Source organism: Aspergillus terreus, genomic scaffold (assembly GCF_000149615.1).
Source record: "Aspergillus terreus NIH2624 scaffold_9 genomic scaffold, whole genome shotgun sequence".
Taxonomy (NCBI): Eukaryota; Fungi; Ascomycota; class Eurotiomycetes; order Eurotiales; family Aspergillaceae; genus Aspergillus; species Aspergillus terreus.
In genome coordinates, this window is record NT_165932.1 from 839,131 (window position 1) to 853,920 (window position 14,790).

Sequence of the window (14,790 nt, forward strand, 5' to 3'; positions counted from 1 at the left end):
TGATATCCTTCGGCTTTATGATCTGCAACACGAGCAACATGCGCGCCATTCCACAGTGCCTTTCCTGATTATCCCGGGTCATCGAACCGGCACGGTTTCTCAGTTATATGTCGACCAAGCATGTCGGTTTATGGTGTCGACGAGTGGTAACCGAGGATGGGAGGGCAACACTACGGAAGTGTTGCTGGGGTATGAGATTGGAGTCCCTCGTTGAACCATTGCACGTTGTGTATTATACCCGGAGCATGAGCGGTGTCTGTTGTCTGTTAATGGGGCTGGTTAATACTCTGTATGCTTTATGATAATGTTTGAGGATGATATCCCTACTGGCACACTGATTGCCTTCTCTTAAAGATCTTCTACATATTTCACCGTTCAGCCGTATGACATATATGCGTACAATATGTGAGTTCATAAAAGTGTCTGATTGCTAATATGCGCGAACAGAAGCAACATGATAGGCAAATATAACCACCCAGCCCAATTAACGCCACTGATACCAGTCACCCGGATACATACCCAGGATACTCCGTCCAAAATAAACAAAACAAAACAAAAAGCCGCTACACATCATTATACGTCACATAATCCAAGTCCAGGCCTTCGCATACTTCATACTGCTGAGCTCTCCAGGAGCCGAACAGTGGATTATCCGCCCACCGAACATGGCCCTCCTCATCACGCTCAAAATACACATAACCTGGCAGCTCCGTGGACCCATCGCCCGCTTCCGACGAGGGAACTCCCCACGGCCCGGTCACAAGCCCCCCAAAGCCAGGGACCGCGACATTGGGTATATGACCGCGCGCTTCGATATGGCCATGTTCCACATTATTAACGGTAATCAGATAGACAGGCGGGAGGTCCGCATCTCGCGCCGGCTTCAGTGGCATGGGGATCCACGCCTCGTTATTGAACGACTCCGGTCTGGTCTTGTCGTGTCTCCCTGGCAGCGGACGGGAGAGAAGCACCTGGTCCAGCTTGCCCGTGTCCAGCAGGAGCCCGGGGGCGCGCACATACAGCACGCTGTCGTACTGCATGAACTGGATCTGGCCGAGACGGAGGAGCTTGGTGTCGGTGGGAGCGTAGCCGGCGGAGGTGGCGGCCGTCATGTCGATGGGCAGGAGCCAGATGCCGTACTTGAGGCTTGCGGCGCGGAGGTAGGCGAGCGCCGTGGCAACGGGTTCCGCGAGCTTCTCCGACGGCACCAGATCCCATTCTTGCGGGTACATGAAGAGGCGGTCTTGGATGGCGGTGCCGTTGGTGGAGAGCTGTTTGAAGAAGAGAATCGCTGAGCAGATGTCGGACGGGTTTGGGGTGGAGAGGAGTTGGAGATATGCGTAGTTCCCTTCTGTCTGGGATGTGGGTGATTGCGTATCGGGGACTATCTCAGAGAGGAGAGTTTGATCTCTTTTCTGGTGTGACGATCCTGAAGATCCGTGCCCTGCGATGGGGTCATGGTGCTGAGGTCGCAGTGCATGTTGGATGTTTCGGACGGACTGTTGTTGTAAGACGTAGCCGGATAGGAAGAGGACAATAGTAAACAGGGCAACCACGCTTGTGGATACGATGACGGACACGGTGGAGGATGTGAGAAGGACCATTGTCAGGTCATTTGAAGCTTTGCACCGGTATGTGAAGTGTACTGTGCATGGTCCCTTGGCGCTGCGACGGACAGATGCAAACACGAGCCCCACGCAATGTATAGGCTTCTCTAACAACACAGCTGCTGTCTTTATATACTCAGAATCGACAAGTATCCGAAGTGGATTCACATAACAAGTGTACAATGTATTGTGAGGGGAGACAAGATGACGTTTCAGCTTGCTTGGTTTACCTGCAGATGGTTGTCGGTGCGACTATCGATAAGAAAGTCTTGGCACCTGGTATCGCGCCAAGAACCTAGCTTGACTTCTTTCTCGCGCGACTTCAGCCCGCCGCCACAGCTAGGCCAGGTATCCATTCACACCACTGCGATCCTCCGTCAGACACAATGTCCACCCATCGCGCAGATGCAAGCACGCTACTCGACAATCGAGGGTACAAAGGACCTCTAGTCCGCGGCGTCAACCCAGCCACGCTCTTCGAAAAAGCAGTCCGCGATCGCATCACAGACTCCTACTACTGGAAGGAACAATGCTTCGGCTTGAACGCCGCAACGTTATGCGATCGGGCCGCCGAACTCACCGCGCTCGGAGGCACCTACGGCGTCGCCGAGAAGCCCACCCCGTTCCTCTGTCTCGCGTTCAAGCTCCTCCAGCTCAACCCCGAGCGTGAAATCATCCTCGAATACCTGAATTTCACCGACCCCGGCAGCGACGACGAAGACGAACAGACCGCGGAGGAGCAGGCTCAGAACGGGGTGGTCAAGCAGCGGGGCGACTTCAAATACTTGCGAGCGCTGGCAGCGTTCTACGTGCGGTTGACCTTCGATGCGGTCGACGTGTACAAGACGCTGGAGCCGCTCCTGCTGGACTATCGGAAATTGAGGCGCCGCGTGCGCGACTCCGTCGTGTTGACCTATATGGATCAGTTTGTTGATGATCTCCTGACGAAGGATCGGGTCTGTGGTACGAGTTTGTGGAAGCTGCCTCCGCGGCAACAGCTGGAGGATCTGGATCTGCTCGATGAGCGTGTGAGTCCGTTGGCGGCGGAGCTGGAGGAAATGGATGACGATAACGGAAGTGAGGGAAACAATGATGATGGAGCGAGTGAGGCTCGGTCGTCGAGAAGTGCGGGTGAAGACTGAATCTAGGCCGTCTGCATGCTATCCCTTTCGACTTGGATGTCGTCTGATCACAGCCATGGTCATCTGGTCGATTAGTCCACTGACTTGACCCCTTGTGTCAACTTTTTCACGGTTGTCAAATGGACGTCCCGCCGCCAGTCCGGCTAGCGAGCCGCGCTACCGGAACCTATACCCTCGGCGCCGGATTTGAAGCCAGTGTGTCTCGTCCTGAAAACACGTCAACGCAGTATAGAGCTGTATAAAGACGGAACTCAGGATGATGCTACTGTCATGGTCGTCCTCGTCCTTGTATCCTGCAAGGAATGTGTGATTTTATTATGTACATATTTGCGACAACTCATGACTGAATACTATCATGCCAATATACCCAAATGACACTAAAACCCCTGTTGACGGTGCCATTTCTCCTGCCAATTCTTGAACCACGGCGAATCATCCAAGGTAGCAACCTCCCAGCCGTGTGGAACAAGACCGTTTTCTTCCTGCTCCTTTGCCCATTTCTCTAGATTCGGCAGAACAACATGTTCCACATGCCAGGTGTTCTTGTACTCCATCAAGTTCCTCTTCCCCTCTTTCATGATCTTCACCAGCAACGCCGGAATACACGGCTCGTCCCGGAACTCAGCCACTGGTGTGAAAAGCGCCTTGAAATTGAACACGATGCCCGCCGATAAGGGTAGCCGGCGAAGCGTCTGCCAGTCCACTCGTAGGTGACAGTCTTCCAGCGCAAGACCGGGGTTTTGCGACAGCCGGAGAGTCTCGTGGGGATCTCCCTTGGGCATGTACAAGGGCTTCCCGATCTCTAGACCCCATGATCCGCGCTGGATGGGCTTGTCGCACGGCATCTTCGTGAAAAACCTATATGCGTCTGTAAGACGTGCTGTACGGGTATTCCGAGGAAGAAACGTACCGATCCATGGAGAATTGCATCTTCTCTTTGTAATCCGGGATTGGCTCGTGGATTTCATGAAGCTGAAGCCCTATCTTTGTGCCAACGTTCCATCCCAACGCTGAGCAGATCACCCCCGCGCGTAAAAAATAGCACCCCGTCTTGTCGTCGCGCATCATAATTGCGAAATCCTCCGGCACATTGTCCATGAGAATCTCGAGGGGGTGTTTCGATCGGACGTCCTCCGCCGTTCCCAAGATCCGATTGTGGAGGATGTATCTATCCGCCAAGGAGAAATATTGAGGATAGCGAGCGCACAGGAACTGGATGACCATTTCCATGAGCTCCTTGCAAGCCAGCTGGGAGCCCGGGAGATAAGCAAGCACTGCGCTTCCGTACTTCGCATAGAGTTCCTTGCGCTGTGCGATCCGCTCCTTGTAGTTATTCTCGAGCTCGATCCACCAGTCTGTCTCTAGTTTCGTAAGGGCTGGAAAGACCCCGCGTTAGTCTGTCCACTGGTATGGTGATGCGCGGAGCTTACACATTGTCTGGTGATAGGACCATCTGAAGGGCCGATACGGCCTCGGCAATGCTTTGTCGATGTCGAATTCATGATAAGCCCGAGGCAGTGGGACTCCACTGAGCGCTGCATAGTCTGGGAAGTCACCTAGATCTTTTATTTCCGCGACTGAGAACCCCGTCGGAGTGTAAGTCCCATCCTGGGCAGTCCTGTAATCTGCCGTCATTGGTAGGATGTTCTCGCAAATGTGGCTTGCCGGAATGTCCCTGCATGACGCTTCGTCCTTCAGTGAAGCAAGAGCTTGACGACGCGGAGGTGGTAAGGTATCTGTATACCCACAGGGGCTCTTTTCTGGAGATAACGAACGAGGCGGCGTCGCGCTTGTTGATGTCCTGCGACTTCGGAAGTATAGCCTGCGCAGGAGGGGTTCAGCCCATACTATGAACAGGCCACTCAGCCCGACCGCAAAAAGACCCAAAAGCCATATGGTGTCCATCATCAATTCCGTGTTATTATGATGCGTGGGTGAAAGGGTGTACCGCCCTGACTTGGACATAGTGCGGAGGAAGTCTTTAAAGGGTGGATAGAAGACAGCCTCGCAATTAATACCCCAACCACGTTAAAGCGTGAGGATGGGATAAGCACCAAATGACTCCAAGCCTCGGTTCTGGCTTCTCAGATAGGCCTCTCTCGAAAGCTTTTACCTGATCGGTGCACAGTTGCAGATGACACCACAGATAAGCCGTTCCCCGCATCTCTGGGGTGCGATATGGGCATGATAACCATGGTTATCTCGATCGTCCCTCCATTCCCTGGGGTTTTCCGAAGACCGCAATTGGGAGACACAGACGTATTTGGAAGAGTTCCATAGCAGCTGTTATGATCTTCAAAGGCATCCAAGAAAAGACCTGGTAGGCTGTAAATCAACCGCATCGCATTCGATGGAGATATCTTTCTCTTGGGTGCTCGGGGGTTGCAGTGTGTGACTTTGCACGGATCGAAAGATCTCCCTCGAAATTACCAGAAGGCACCATATGAGACGTGAAAAGAGATCCTGAGCTGAAGTAACTATTCCATGAACAAGTCATCTTGGACACCTTCCCTCACGGATGTCGAGAAACAAGATCCTCGATATGGGATCGCATGGACCGAACAGGTAAGAGTGTCACAAGAGAACGTTACCCAAAAGGGGAAAACTGTCCCAGAAGTCATGTGCTGTCATGTGTCTCCTACCATAAACCGAGGATACTACCCCGTTATCCATACTTAAATGCTAAATGATGGTTCCAACCTGGATGTTTGCTTTCCTCAGGACGACTTGAAAAGACTTGGGCTCATACATCTATTTCCGCAAATCCTTGAAACGACCCGATGGGATGCCACAGCCAGGAAGAGCCTACGTTTCTAGTCTGCCTTTCAGACGAGAGAACACCTGCGGATATTGCGCGGTGCCGGAGTTGATATGAACTACCACCCTTACTGCAACGATACTGTTGGCATATGTATGCTGCGCTTGATGGTCTGGATCTTAGTCAAGCGTGACTGCTGGCATGGTTGGTTGCCCGATTGGGTGGAACAGTATGGTGTTGTGTGCATGACGCTGTACAGGTCGGGGACAAAGACCTTGTCATGTTTACTAGGTATGTATGAAATAGCTGTCTATAGAAGCATTCTCTCAATTGTGCGTCGCTGGCTGAAAGTCAGGTACCGATATCCGCTGTAGATCCAGCCGGAAGGTGGCCATGGAAGAGACGAATACTATCTTCTGGAGCTCAAGAGCTGGGGCACGTTATGCTGACAGGTGAGGGTATTGTTGTATTGCTCTCATAATGAGATCGGACGTCCATTGTCCTGCAGCATGGATCAGAAACTAAAATGGGTGTGACCACGATGTCATGAAATCCTCTTCATGATATTGACTTCGAAAGAGGCCTAATTAACACGTAGATGATAGACAGTAACCCTCCCTTGAATGCACTGCTGTTCAATATGTTATCAATTTCACCATTATAGAATTAAAGATTGAAAATTCCCTTCTGATGACAACATCCGTCACCAATCTATTCCATGCTATTTAATGCATCATATGACCCTCGCAATTAGAATAAAATAAACCTGATGCAATCACACAACCACACTAACATATGTACTTGAGCTGCAGCGCAGCTGGTGAGACCCCAATGGCGCAACTGCCTTGGGTGATGGCAGTGAACAAGCGTGAATGTAACACCATCCACCAATGGAGGCTAGGAACCAATGCACGAGCTAGCAACGTCGGTTGAATATGCCCAGCACCGTGCGCCTCAGTCGGCATAGGGCATGTCCTGAGAGTCCTCCGGACAATTCGCGTCTCTCGAGGCGTAAGGTAAGAAAAAGAATATTATGCGACAAATGGATATGGGTATCATAAGACCGCTAGAATCGCCGAACGCGCAGATCAAGAAGACATAGGAGATTCGAGACGCAAAGAAAGGCCAGGATGGTAGACTTAGTCGGGGTTTGTAAGCTAGTTAGGTGTCAGTCACAGGCAGATGTTCGATTGATACAGGACATTACTTACCCGTAGGACTGGTCGTGAGTAGTCTTCGTTGTCCTGAAGGGATACGTCGCTAGCACGACGGCCGGTGGGGAAAAGCACGGTGTCCGTTTTCATGCGGTTATCGGTGAACGTTGGAAGGCGCCCACCGATTGATGACCCTGCCGATAAGGTGTGGCTGTGATTGTCCGAGACGCCCCTCATGAAACTCATTTGCGAGCTCTTGCTGTTCCGGCCGTCAACCAGCATGTTTTGGACGCTCCCGTCGGGACTGGGGGATCGCTGGCGGCGTCGTGCGAGAATGACGAGGAAGATAATAGCGGCAATGGCAGCACAGCCACCCACAGAACCAACCACCACACCCGCAATGGCTCCTCCACTTAAGCTTGAGCTATCATCGTTGTTGGATGATCCGGTCGATGATGATGTGGGCTGAGAGTTTGGAACAGTGATCGTTTTCACCACGCCGCCGTGTGTTTCAACGGAGGTTTTCCCCGTGGTGGTCGTTGTAGCATCTCCAGTGGAGCTGTCGGAGGTTTTCTACCAAGAGTCAGTACCCTGCCTGCGAAACAAACTCGAGTGTCACGGGATTGACGTGATTACATACCGAGGTTTTGGTGGATGTACTGGAGGACGTAGGGGCGGTTGCCGTGCCGGAAGGGTTGTGACCATCCATTGCGATATAACCATAGAGGCCATCGGTTGTGCTACCGCAGCTATCGTCCGGATATCCGGGACAGTCCTGGTCGCACTTCGAGATGTTGACATTCGTTGCTTTGTTTGGAGCAATGTTAGAACACCAACATTCGCTTCCCTGTACGATTCCGAATGCATAATCCGAGGAGCATTGTGTCGTGCAGAGACCGTTGGACTGGTAGATACTAGAGTCTAGAACGAATGTCAGATCGAATCTCGTCGAAGGCAGCTTGTAACATACTGCCAGCGTTCTTCGAACCGGTGTTCACCGTAGAACAATACTGGAGGGTCGAGAAGACGGGAGTCGAGCATGCCAGCAGGGCAATCAACGAGACGGGGAGCTCGAGTCTCATGGCGAAAGGCCGATCCAGCGCGGTCAGTTTGTGGATGGAACGTCGCGGCGTCTAAGTTCGTCTCTGGGTGGCCCAGGCTCAAGTAACAGGATCAGGCGTGCAATCAGGCGGTATGAATTAGAGTATCGAGAGTACGGCGCTGTAGACCAACCACCCGAGCCACCAAAGTCCGGTCGGAAGAGGGTGAAGTGTACAGGAGTCGGCTGCGAGGGTTGTCAATTCATTGATGGGTGGTGAAGTAGCGTCGGGTCGATTGGGATCCGATCCAGGTAACAGTCGGGTGATTGACAGTTGTTCTGCGTCCCGCGGAGGGTCCTTCTAAACGCCCGAGTTAGTTAGACGATAGCTGATGTCGATCAACGATGGACCCGACTGTAGTCCTACAATTGGGGGATTGGACTGAGCAAAGCGCGAGAGGAATGATGTATCACATACCAGGCGACTCGTAAACCCCCAAAGGACAAATACACAAGCAACAGTTTAAATTCCTTACCACGTCCAATACAGGCAAGACCGGTCACTCAGGAACGATGGATCAAATTAGGTTACGATCGCATCATCAGTCGAGGCTGGGAGGATTTGGTGGCAGGGATGGGAATTTGGCCGAGGGCGACAAGGAATGAGAAGAGACGGGAGAAAGGGAAGACGCCGAGAGAATGACTCTAGACTTTGGACTGAGCCAGGGCGACCGGGAGGAGGAGGAGGAGGAGAGGAAGAGGAAGAGGAAGAGGAAGAGGGAGAGATCTTTGAGGGAGAGAGAGAAGAGAGAAGAGAGAGAGAGAGGAGGTAGTTGTACGGAGTAGGTGGTGGTATCAACAAGAAAGAGCGGGTTTTAGACCCGACACTGTTCCACCACCGCGGCCAGTAGCCGTTCTAGAAGCATGCACCAAGAATTCGAGTGTCTCTTGGGAGGGGACGAATGACGAGGGAGGTTACGATGGATCCGGTATTATACGGAGTACATAGTAATATCGGCGGAAGAAATCGAGCTGGGTGGATTGCTTCATTACTAGTCGAATGGTCGGATACAAATAGAAATGATTTGCTACTAACGATAAAACAACAACAAACGAAAATTGGTTACCGGCATACCCGCTCGATGGAGGAAAAGTGGAGATTCCTTTTCGTGTACGACCAGCCGTTGGGATGGGTTTTATTATTTCCACGGGATTTGCTGAACGGTCACAAAAAAGTCCATAGGACTCTGACAGGTGACGGCGGATTATAATTGTTGGACAGAGGATCGGAAAAGCGTCCATTCCATGGAGACACCAGTCTTTACATAGGATATCCTGTGAAGCCCAAAGGGCCTCGGTCCTCACTCACCCCGAGAAATACCAGGATCCAATAATAACTCAAACGCGAGGAGCAGGGCCAAGTACGTATGCCTGCTGACGGGGGTGGCGCCACCACAGGGAGGTAAAAAAGAAAAGGAAAAAAGAAAACAACAGCCAACATCCCCAATCTGAGAACAGGAGGACTACATAGATAGAAAGTACAGAGTAGGACAGTGTTAAAGTAGGATCGCACAGCTCTTCCCGCCTCTAACTATCCAGGTAGAACTAGATCCTGGCTTCTAGAGACAGGTACCTAACTAAATAATACTATGCATGAAACGACAAACGAACAGCCCATGGTGTCTCCCCATCGACCGCGTCACTCTGTCTGACACCAACACGGCCGGGCATGCGCCATACAGACTTACAGCGTACGTATCATCCACCATTGTTATTATTATTACCACCATCACCAAATGCCAGAGCTGGACACCAGAATCCCGAATCCCTCCCTGGACAAGCCCCGATTGCCAATCACGCCCGGGAAAAGCGATCTACGGAGTACGGCTTCAGCCACTCGATACCCGAGGATTTCAGTGTTTGAAACATGGCCACCAGCGCAGATCGCACCCCCTTGATTGGCCTTGGCTGGCGAGGAAATGAAAGGCCTCTGGCTGAACGGATCATCCTTAATTACCGTCCTCACCAGGCTGCACTCGCCACCGCACAGGACAACGGCTGGCTTGGCCCGTCCAGGCTCGGGGTGGAGTTGACACGGTGCGGAATACACGGCTGCTTTCGCTTGGAAAGGACGGGTCTAGACGGGTACGGAGTCGCAAACACAGGGCAAATATGGAGTCCTTGTAAGATGTTGATTAATCTTCGCTATCCGTCCTATTTTCTCTTTGGGGGTGTTGTTGATTATTCCTTGGCTGCGGCTGAAGCGATGGAGACGGATATCGTCCCATCTAACCACGGAACCAGCATGTCTTTCGATCTGGTCTTGCCGTACCTGCGATAACATAGTACTCCGTAGTTACGTACTACTCCATACGTACGGGGTGGATCGGTGGTTTCAGCCCGGCCATCCCGTTGATTAGTCCAAGGTTAAGGTACACACCGGATCCACGGGCAACAAAAAAATCTAAATCGATCCACGACAAATCATGCTTTTTGTCTTGGGGATGCTCCCATGGTCGGAGCTATCGGCGCCCACCTGCCAGGTTATGGATTCGTCTCCCTCGCAAGCTCATAGAGTATAGTACAAGGGCCAGTATGTGCGACCGGCACTAAGGTACTAGCTCGCTTCCAAGATTGGCATCTCCAGACGAAGTACATCATACTGACGTGACGATCGCACATATCACCGTGCTGAGGTCGCCGGTCCCCCCACTGATTATACAGGTACAAAACCCGACAGTCAATAATATAACGGAGTCTGGGAAATACTCCGAGTAGAAGCCAGATGGGTGTAAAATACAAGGGACCTCGTCTCCGATCGAGATCGACGTTGTGTGGATGTCGAACCATGGGAGAGCGTGGCTCGCGAGTAATAAAGAACGATGACTATATCAACAAACCCGCGTCCCTGCGTTGCATTTGTTTCCAAATTTCCTTTCTTGTCAGCTCTACTGATCCCACCGACCTTACGTGCAGAACATCGTCCAACCATCGTCCAGCCAACATAGTAGGCTCGCACGCCATGCCAAAGAATGCGCCACGGTGAACCAAGTGAGAGGTTCATGATGCTGGACGGTCGCATTTTACTATCGCTTCATCCCCGCTCTACCTAGTCAGTGGCAGGACGCTACTCGATAGCAACATAGGTACCCCACATGCTGGTGTGATAACATGCACGCTATTCTATCTTCCTTGGATAAAAACATCAAAGCGAGGAACTAAGCTCGCGGGGATTACCTTCCCGGGTCACTTGCAACCTCTCCGACCAATAAAGCCGACCAAAACTGCGAACTAAAAGAACGGAGACTGGTGACGCCAACGACCGTAAGACACGGGCGTAATCAGCTTGCAAGCCAAAGAAGCGAACCCCGCCTTTCCATCTGGTTCCAAGTTTGACGGGGACAGCGGACGTCGCTCGGCCGGACAAATGGACAATACCATTGTCCATTGTCCAATACCAAGGGGCGAGGATGCGAATCTGATCGTCTCGATTCCATGGAAGAGATTATGGAGAGAGCACCTTCGGAGTATTTATCCTGAGAGGCCCAAATAGTGAACCAGCCAAACAGCTCGTCCGGATATCCGGTTGAGCCGATCGGTATGCGGAAAGCCTCCGCAACGGTCCAGCCTCGAGGCCAAGAATGATAATAACGACAAGGGTTTATCCAGGTAGTTTTCTCTATGTACAAACTATACCCCCTGGCTTCGTTCACAAATTTCACTACAATTGTAGAAATCGGTCGGAAGTGGGATTTTTGCCGAAAGCCGTGGAAGGTTAAATCACCAGCGGGTAGACATTGTGTCGATCTATCAGCAGCTATCAACAACTGCAAAGAGAATCCCTATTGGGTGATTCGCTTCACAATGCTTCATACTTACCTTCCCATTGACGAACGCTCCTATTATTGTTAGCACCTATACCACTCCCACTTCCATAAGCTAATTGTCGTTGTCTAGCTACTTCTAGTGACGATGCCGTCAAGGACAACGAGCCTTGCAAAGCTCACAAAGCCATCATGCTTCAGCTTCAGACCCCGACACTCCCGCAAGTGGATTTACCCATCGTCTGCTACACCCTCATCCTACCATGATGGAATATCCACAGAGTACGGTTAGTATATAGGTCCCTAGATAGTACATTCGGTGGATGAATATAAACACGCATTGTACATTACACACCCTATTTTATAATCATGCCTAAGGTTTGGTTCTACTTTTGTTCAGAAGCCTCATCAATCGCGACAAAGATTACAAAGGCCAAACTGTCGATGATTATTAATGTGGCTCGTCTCACAAGCGAAGTAAGGTCATGCTGGGTTCTGACGACCCCTTGCACTGGAGGGATCATTATTAAATCTCGTCCTTACGCAGTCACAGATCCTCTACTAGGTCCCATCTCCAGGATGTGACTGTGACTCCATCCCCAAGGGAAAAGGAGAGGGTATAAATAGTAGCAATATATTGCCGTCCCGAGTGGAACCGACTTGTATTGTGGCGTTTTGCTGAGGTTGTAATTTCCATTGTTCCTATATTTGGACTATACGAGCTTGACTTGAAGTATCGATCTGTGAAGGTATAAAAGACATGGCCCATGGACGGTACCATGGGACAGTCAGCCCCATCTGCTGAAAGCTACCTAAGTCTAGGCTTATTGATGACGAATGTCTCGAGGACAAAGTTTATCGTCTACCTGAGTTCTCGGCCGTGGAGATAATTCCCGAGTATATGACTGGTTGGTATTCCTATGAACAATACAATGCTCTGTAGAGAAAGAGATAGAATGTAAATAGAACATGAAGGGATAGCCACATGATCACAATCCTTGTCTTGAATGAAACAGTTGCAATGGCCGTGTCGCAGCTGACAACCCTGATACCTAGGGCCCAAGGTCTGGAAGCAAAATAGTACATGCATTTAGATTGCTTTCGTCAGATGTCTTAGATCTGAGCCTGTGTCCTTGTTCTATTTGGCTCTCATAATGTAATGTGCTCCGCGTGTATTTCCATTCGTGACATAACGTATGTATGTACTTGATCAATGCTCCGTCACGACATGTTCGTCTCCAGACATCCATCACATTACAGAAGGAAAAGAACGATTTAGTGTCGGGGTCCAATTGTGCATGTGTCCATCTCGCAGAGTCTTACTGTCTTTCGTACTCGCGCCTCCCCGGGCTATCATCTCTGATCTCCCGGTCCTTCGGCCTCTTTCCATCCCGATGTCGGCGCCGAGAAGGTTCCATAGATACTAACGGTTCATCTCGCAGAGGCATCGGAGGTACAGAACCTCTCCTCCGGTCCAGTTCTTGAATGCGTCGGCGACGCGCAGCCCGAATATCCTCCGACAGTTCAACCAAAGCCGAGACGTCGTCCTATCCATCATTGTCAGCCGTACTGATATAGTCAATAGGGGGCGCACGCACATATTGAAGGTACGAGAAGATAAAGTAAGAGGTCACCGTTTCCTCATACTCAAACCCCATCCTCTCGATTGCCTCTTTCACGACCAAATCTTTCGTGATTTCAGTCCAGAGCCGTTCCTTTTTCTCCTTCACCCCGACATATCGGCGCGCTACTCGTGCACGACCATAGTCCGTGTCATCTCCCGAGTGTCGCTCATCGTTCGCAGTGAACTTCATCTTCCGTTCTCGATGGCGCGAGGGTGGAGCTTCCTGGCTGGTGCTGCGGTCTCTGGCGGAGCTTTGAGATTTTGGCGCAGCGTTCACAATCGCCCAATGATCTGCTGCTTCTTTTGCGGTAATCTCGTCGGCGATTTGCTCAGCGATGCTATTGTCGCTGTGCCGGGACTCCCGAGCCATGGTGTCGGGTCCACGACTTGGAGATTCCACCCTCGAGCGAGGTATAGAAATTTTCTCTTTCATTCGACGGCCGGGGATATCGGGCGATGGGTTGCGTAGTGGAGATGGGATGCCGGTCTCTTCCCGTGGCTCAATGAGTATTTCCCTCTTGAGGTCTTCTCTTTCCTTCCTGTAGACATGTCAGCACGCGCTGCTATCGACCGGAAACGACGACATAGAGTGACTACCGAAGTTGTATCCTTGGACCCTCGAAACTGACTTCAGGGCTAGGTGCACGAGGCGGTCGTGGAGCAGCAAAAGCTTGTAGTGCATGAGTATCCGTACTGATCATCTCAGGTGTAGACGACAACTTACCTTCGGGAACACGCAAGTGTTGTGAACTCCGACCCGGAGGCATAGGGGGCATAGGAGCCCCCGAGAATTCTGCAGAGTCTTCAGATTCGGGGGACGATAGCTCTTCATGGTTTCTTGGTTCGAATCTATCACTGTGTTTTTCAAACGGTCGTCTGTGTCCCCGAGATATTGATTCTGGACTGTCGATATTTCCAAAGGTCCTGTTGTCCCCTGGCCACAAGTCGGCCCTTCCTTTGACTATCGTGCTCCGGGAGGGAGGAAAAGCTATGCCATGGTCGTCTTCGTCTTCAAGGTCTGTGTGATAACCAGGCTTCGGTCGTCTTCGCGAGATTGGAGGATACCGGAGGCCACTCCGAGCGCGTCTATGGCCCTCAGGTGTCATCTCATCCCCTCCAGAGTATATCTCATCTGCTTGATGTTTGGGTGCTCGTGTCCGTCTGCGGCGCCGTGTGTACACATCTCTCCTTCGGGGTGGTGCGTCTCTCTCAGACCCCGTATCTGTAAGTCTGCCATCTGAATCCTGCGGAGGAAGCAAATCCTCCTCCGGGACAACCACACGCGGAGGGCGTCGTGCATAGGATCTGCGGCCAGAGCCTCTGGGAGTCTCAAGGTCACTCAGCAAATCCTCAGGTGGGACCTCAATGTCGTCCACTTCACTCGTTTCAGCCAGTCCGTCGTCAAGATAGTCTCGAGTCCTGTCAGGCGGCGGGTGATCACGAACACGGAGCCTTTCCATCTTTTCTATCGGAGGGGGTATCGAATTCCGACGAACATAGCTCCGATCTTTCACATAATGGCGATCGCGACTGCGTCGGGGTCGAGAGCGATATGGATCTCGCTCCCCGCTGTATATATCATCTTCGTCTTCGTAGTCATGAGTGCGGGCTCCCCGGGCCATATTGGGACTGTCCTTTTTCG

The 14,790-nt window shown here is 51.5% G+C and overlaps 6 protein-coding genes across 6 annotated transcripts; 2 read left to right on the top strand and 4 right to left on the bottom strand.

Moving 5' to 3' along the window:
• Positions 1–563: 563 nt before the first annotated feature.
• ATEG_06560 (uncharacterized protein) lies at positions 564–1,604 on the bottom strand (the record flags this gene model as incomplete). The annotated part of the gene is made up of 1 exon (XM_001215738.1): positions 564–1,604. One exon carries the CDS (start codon positions 1,602–1,604, stop codon positions 564–566), a length of 1,041 nt encoding a protein of 346 aa, XP_001215738.1.
• Positions 1,605–1,993: 389 nt separating this feature from the next.
• ATEG_06561 (PRP38 family protein) lies at positions 1,994–2,749 on the top strand (the record flags this gene model as incomplete). The annotated part of the gene is made up of 1 exon (XM_001215739.1): positions 1,994–2,749. One exon carries the CDS (start codon positions 1,994–1,996, stop codon positions 2,747–2,749), a length of 756 nt encoding a protein of 251 aa, XP_001215739.1.
• Positions 2,750–3,607: 858 nt separating this feature from the next.
• ATEG_06562 (heme-dependent oxidative N-demethylase family protein) lies at positions 3,608–4,714 on the bottom strand (the record flags this gene model as incomplete). The annotated part of the gene is made up of 2 exons (XM_001215740.1): positions 3,608–4,125; positions 4,180–4,714. 2 exons carry the CDS (start codon positions 4,712–4,714, stop codon positions 3,608–3,610), a joined length of 1,053 nt encoding a protein of 350 aa, XP_001215740.1.
• Positions 4,715–6,646: 1,932 nt separating this feature from the next.
• On the bottom strand, positions 6,647–7,743 carry ATEG_06563 (uncharacterized protein; the record flags this gene model as incomplete). Its single annotated transcript, XM_001215741.1, has 4 exons — positions 6,647–6,664; positions 6,719–7,234; positions 7,302–7,582; positions 7,632–7,743. The coding sequence occupies 4 exons, from the start codon at positions 7,741–7,743 to the stop codon at positions 6,647–6,649; spliced, it is 927 nt and encodes a 308-aa protein (XP_001215741.1).
• Positions 7,744–9,627: 1,884 nt separating this feature from the next.
• Positions 9,628–10,041, top strand: ATEG_06564 (uncharacterized protein; the record flags this gene model as incomplete). The annotated part of the gene is made up of 1 exon (XM_001215742.1): positions 9,628–10,041. One exon carries the CDS (start codon positions 9,628–9,630, stop codon positions 10,039–10,041), a length of 414 nt encoding a protein of 137 aa, XP_001215742.1.
• A 2,802-nt stretch (positions 10,042–12,843) lies between these two features.
• On the bottom strand, positions 12,844–14,770 carry ATEG_06565 (uncharacterized protein; the record flags this gene model as incomplete). The annotated part of the gene is made up of 3 exons (XM_001215743.1): positions 12,844–13,071; positions 13,123–13,676; positions 13,873–14,770. The coding sequence occupies 3 exons, from the start codon at positions 14,768–14,770 to the stop codon at positions 12,844–12,846; spliced, it is 1,680 nt and encodes a 559-aa protein (XP_001215743.1).
• Between the last annotated feature and the right edge of the window lie 20 nt (positions 14,771–14,790).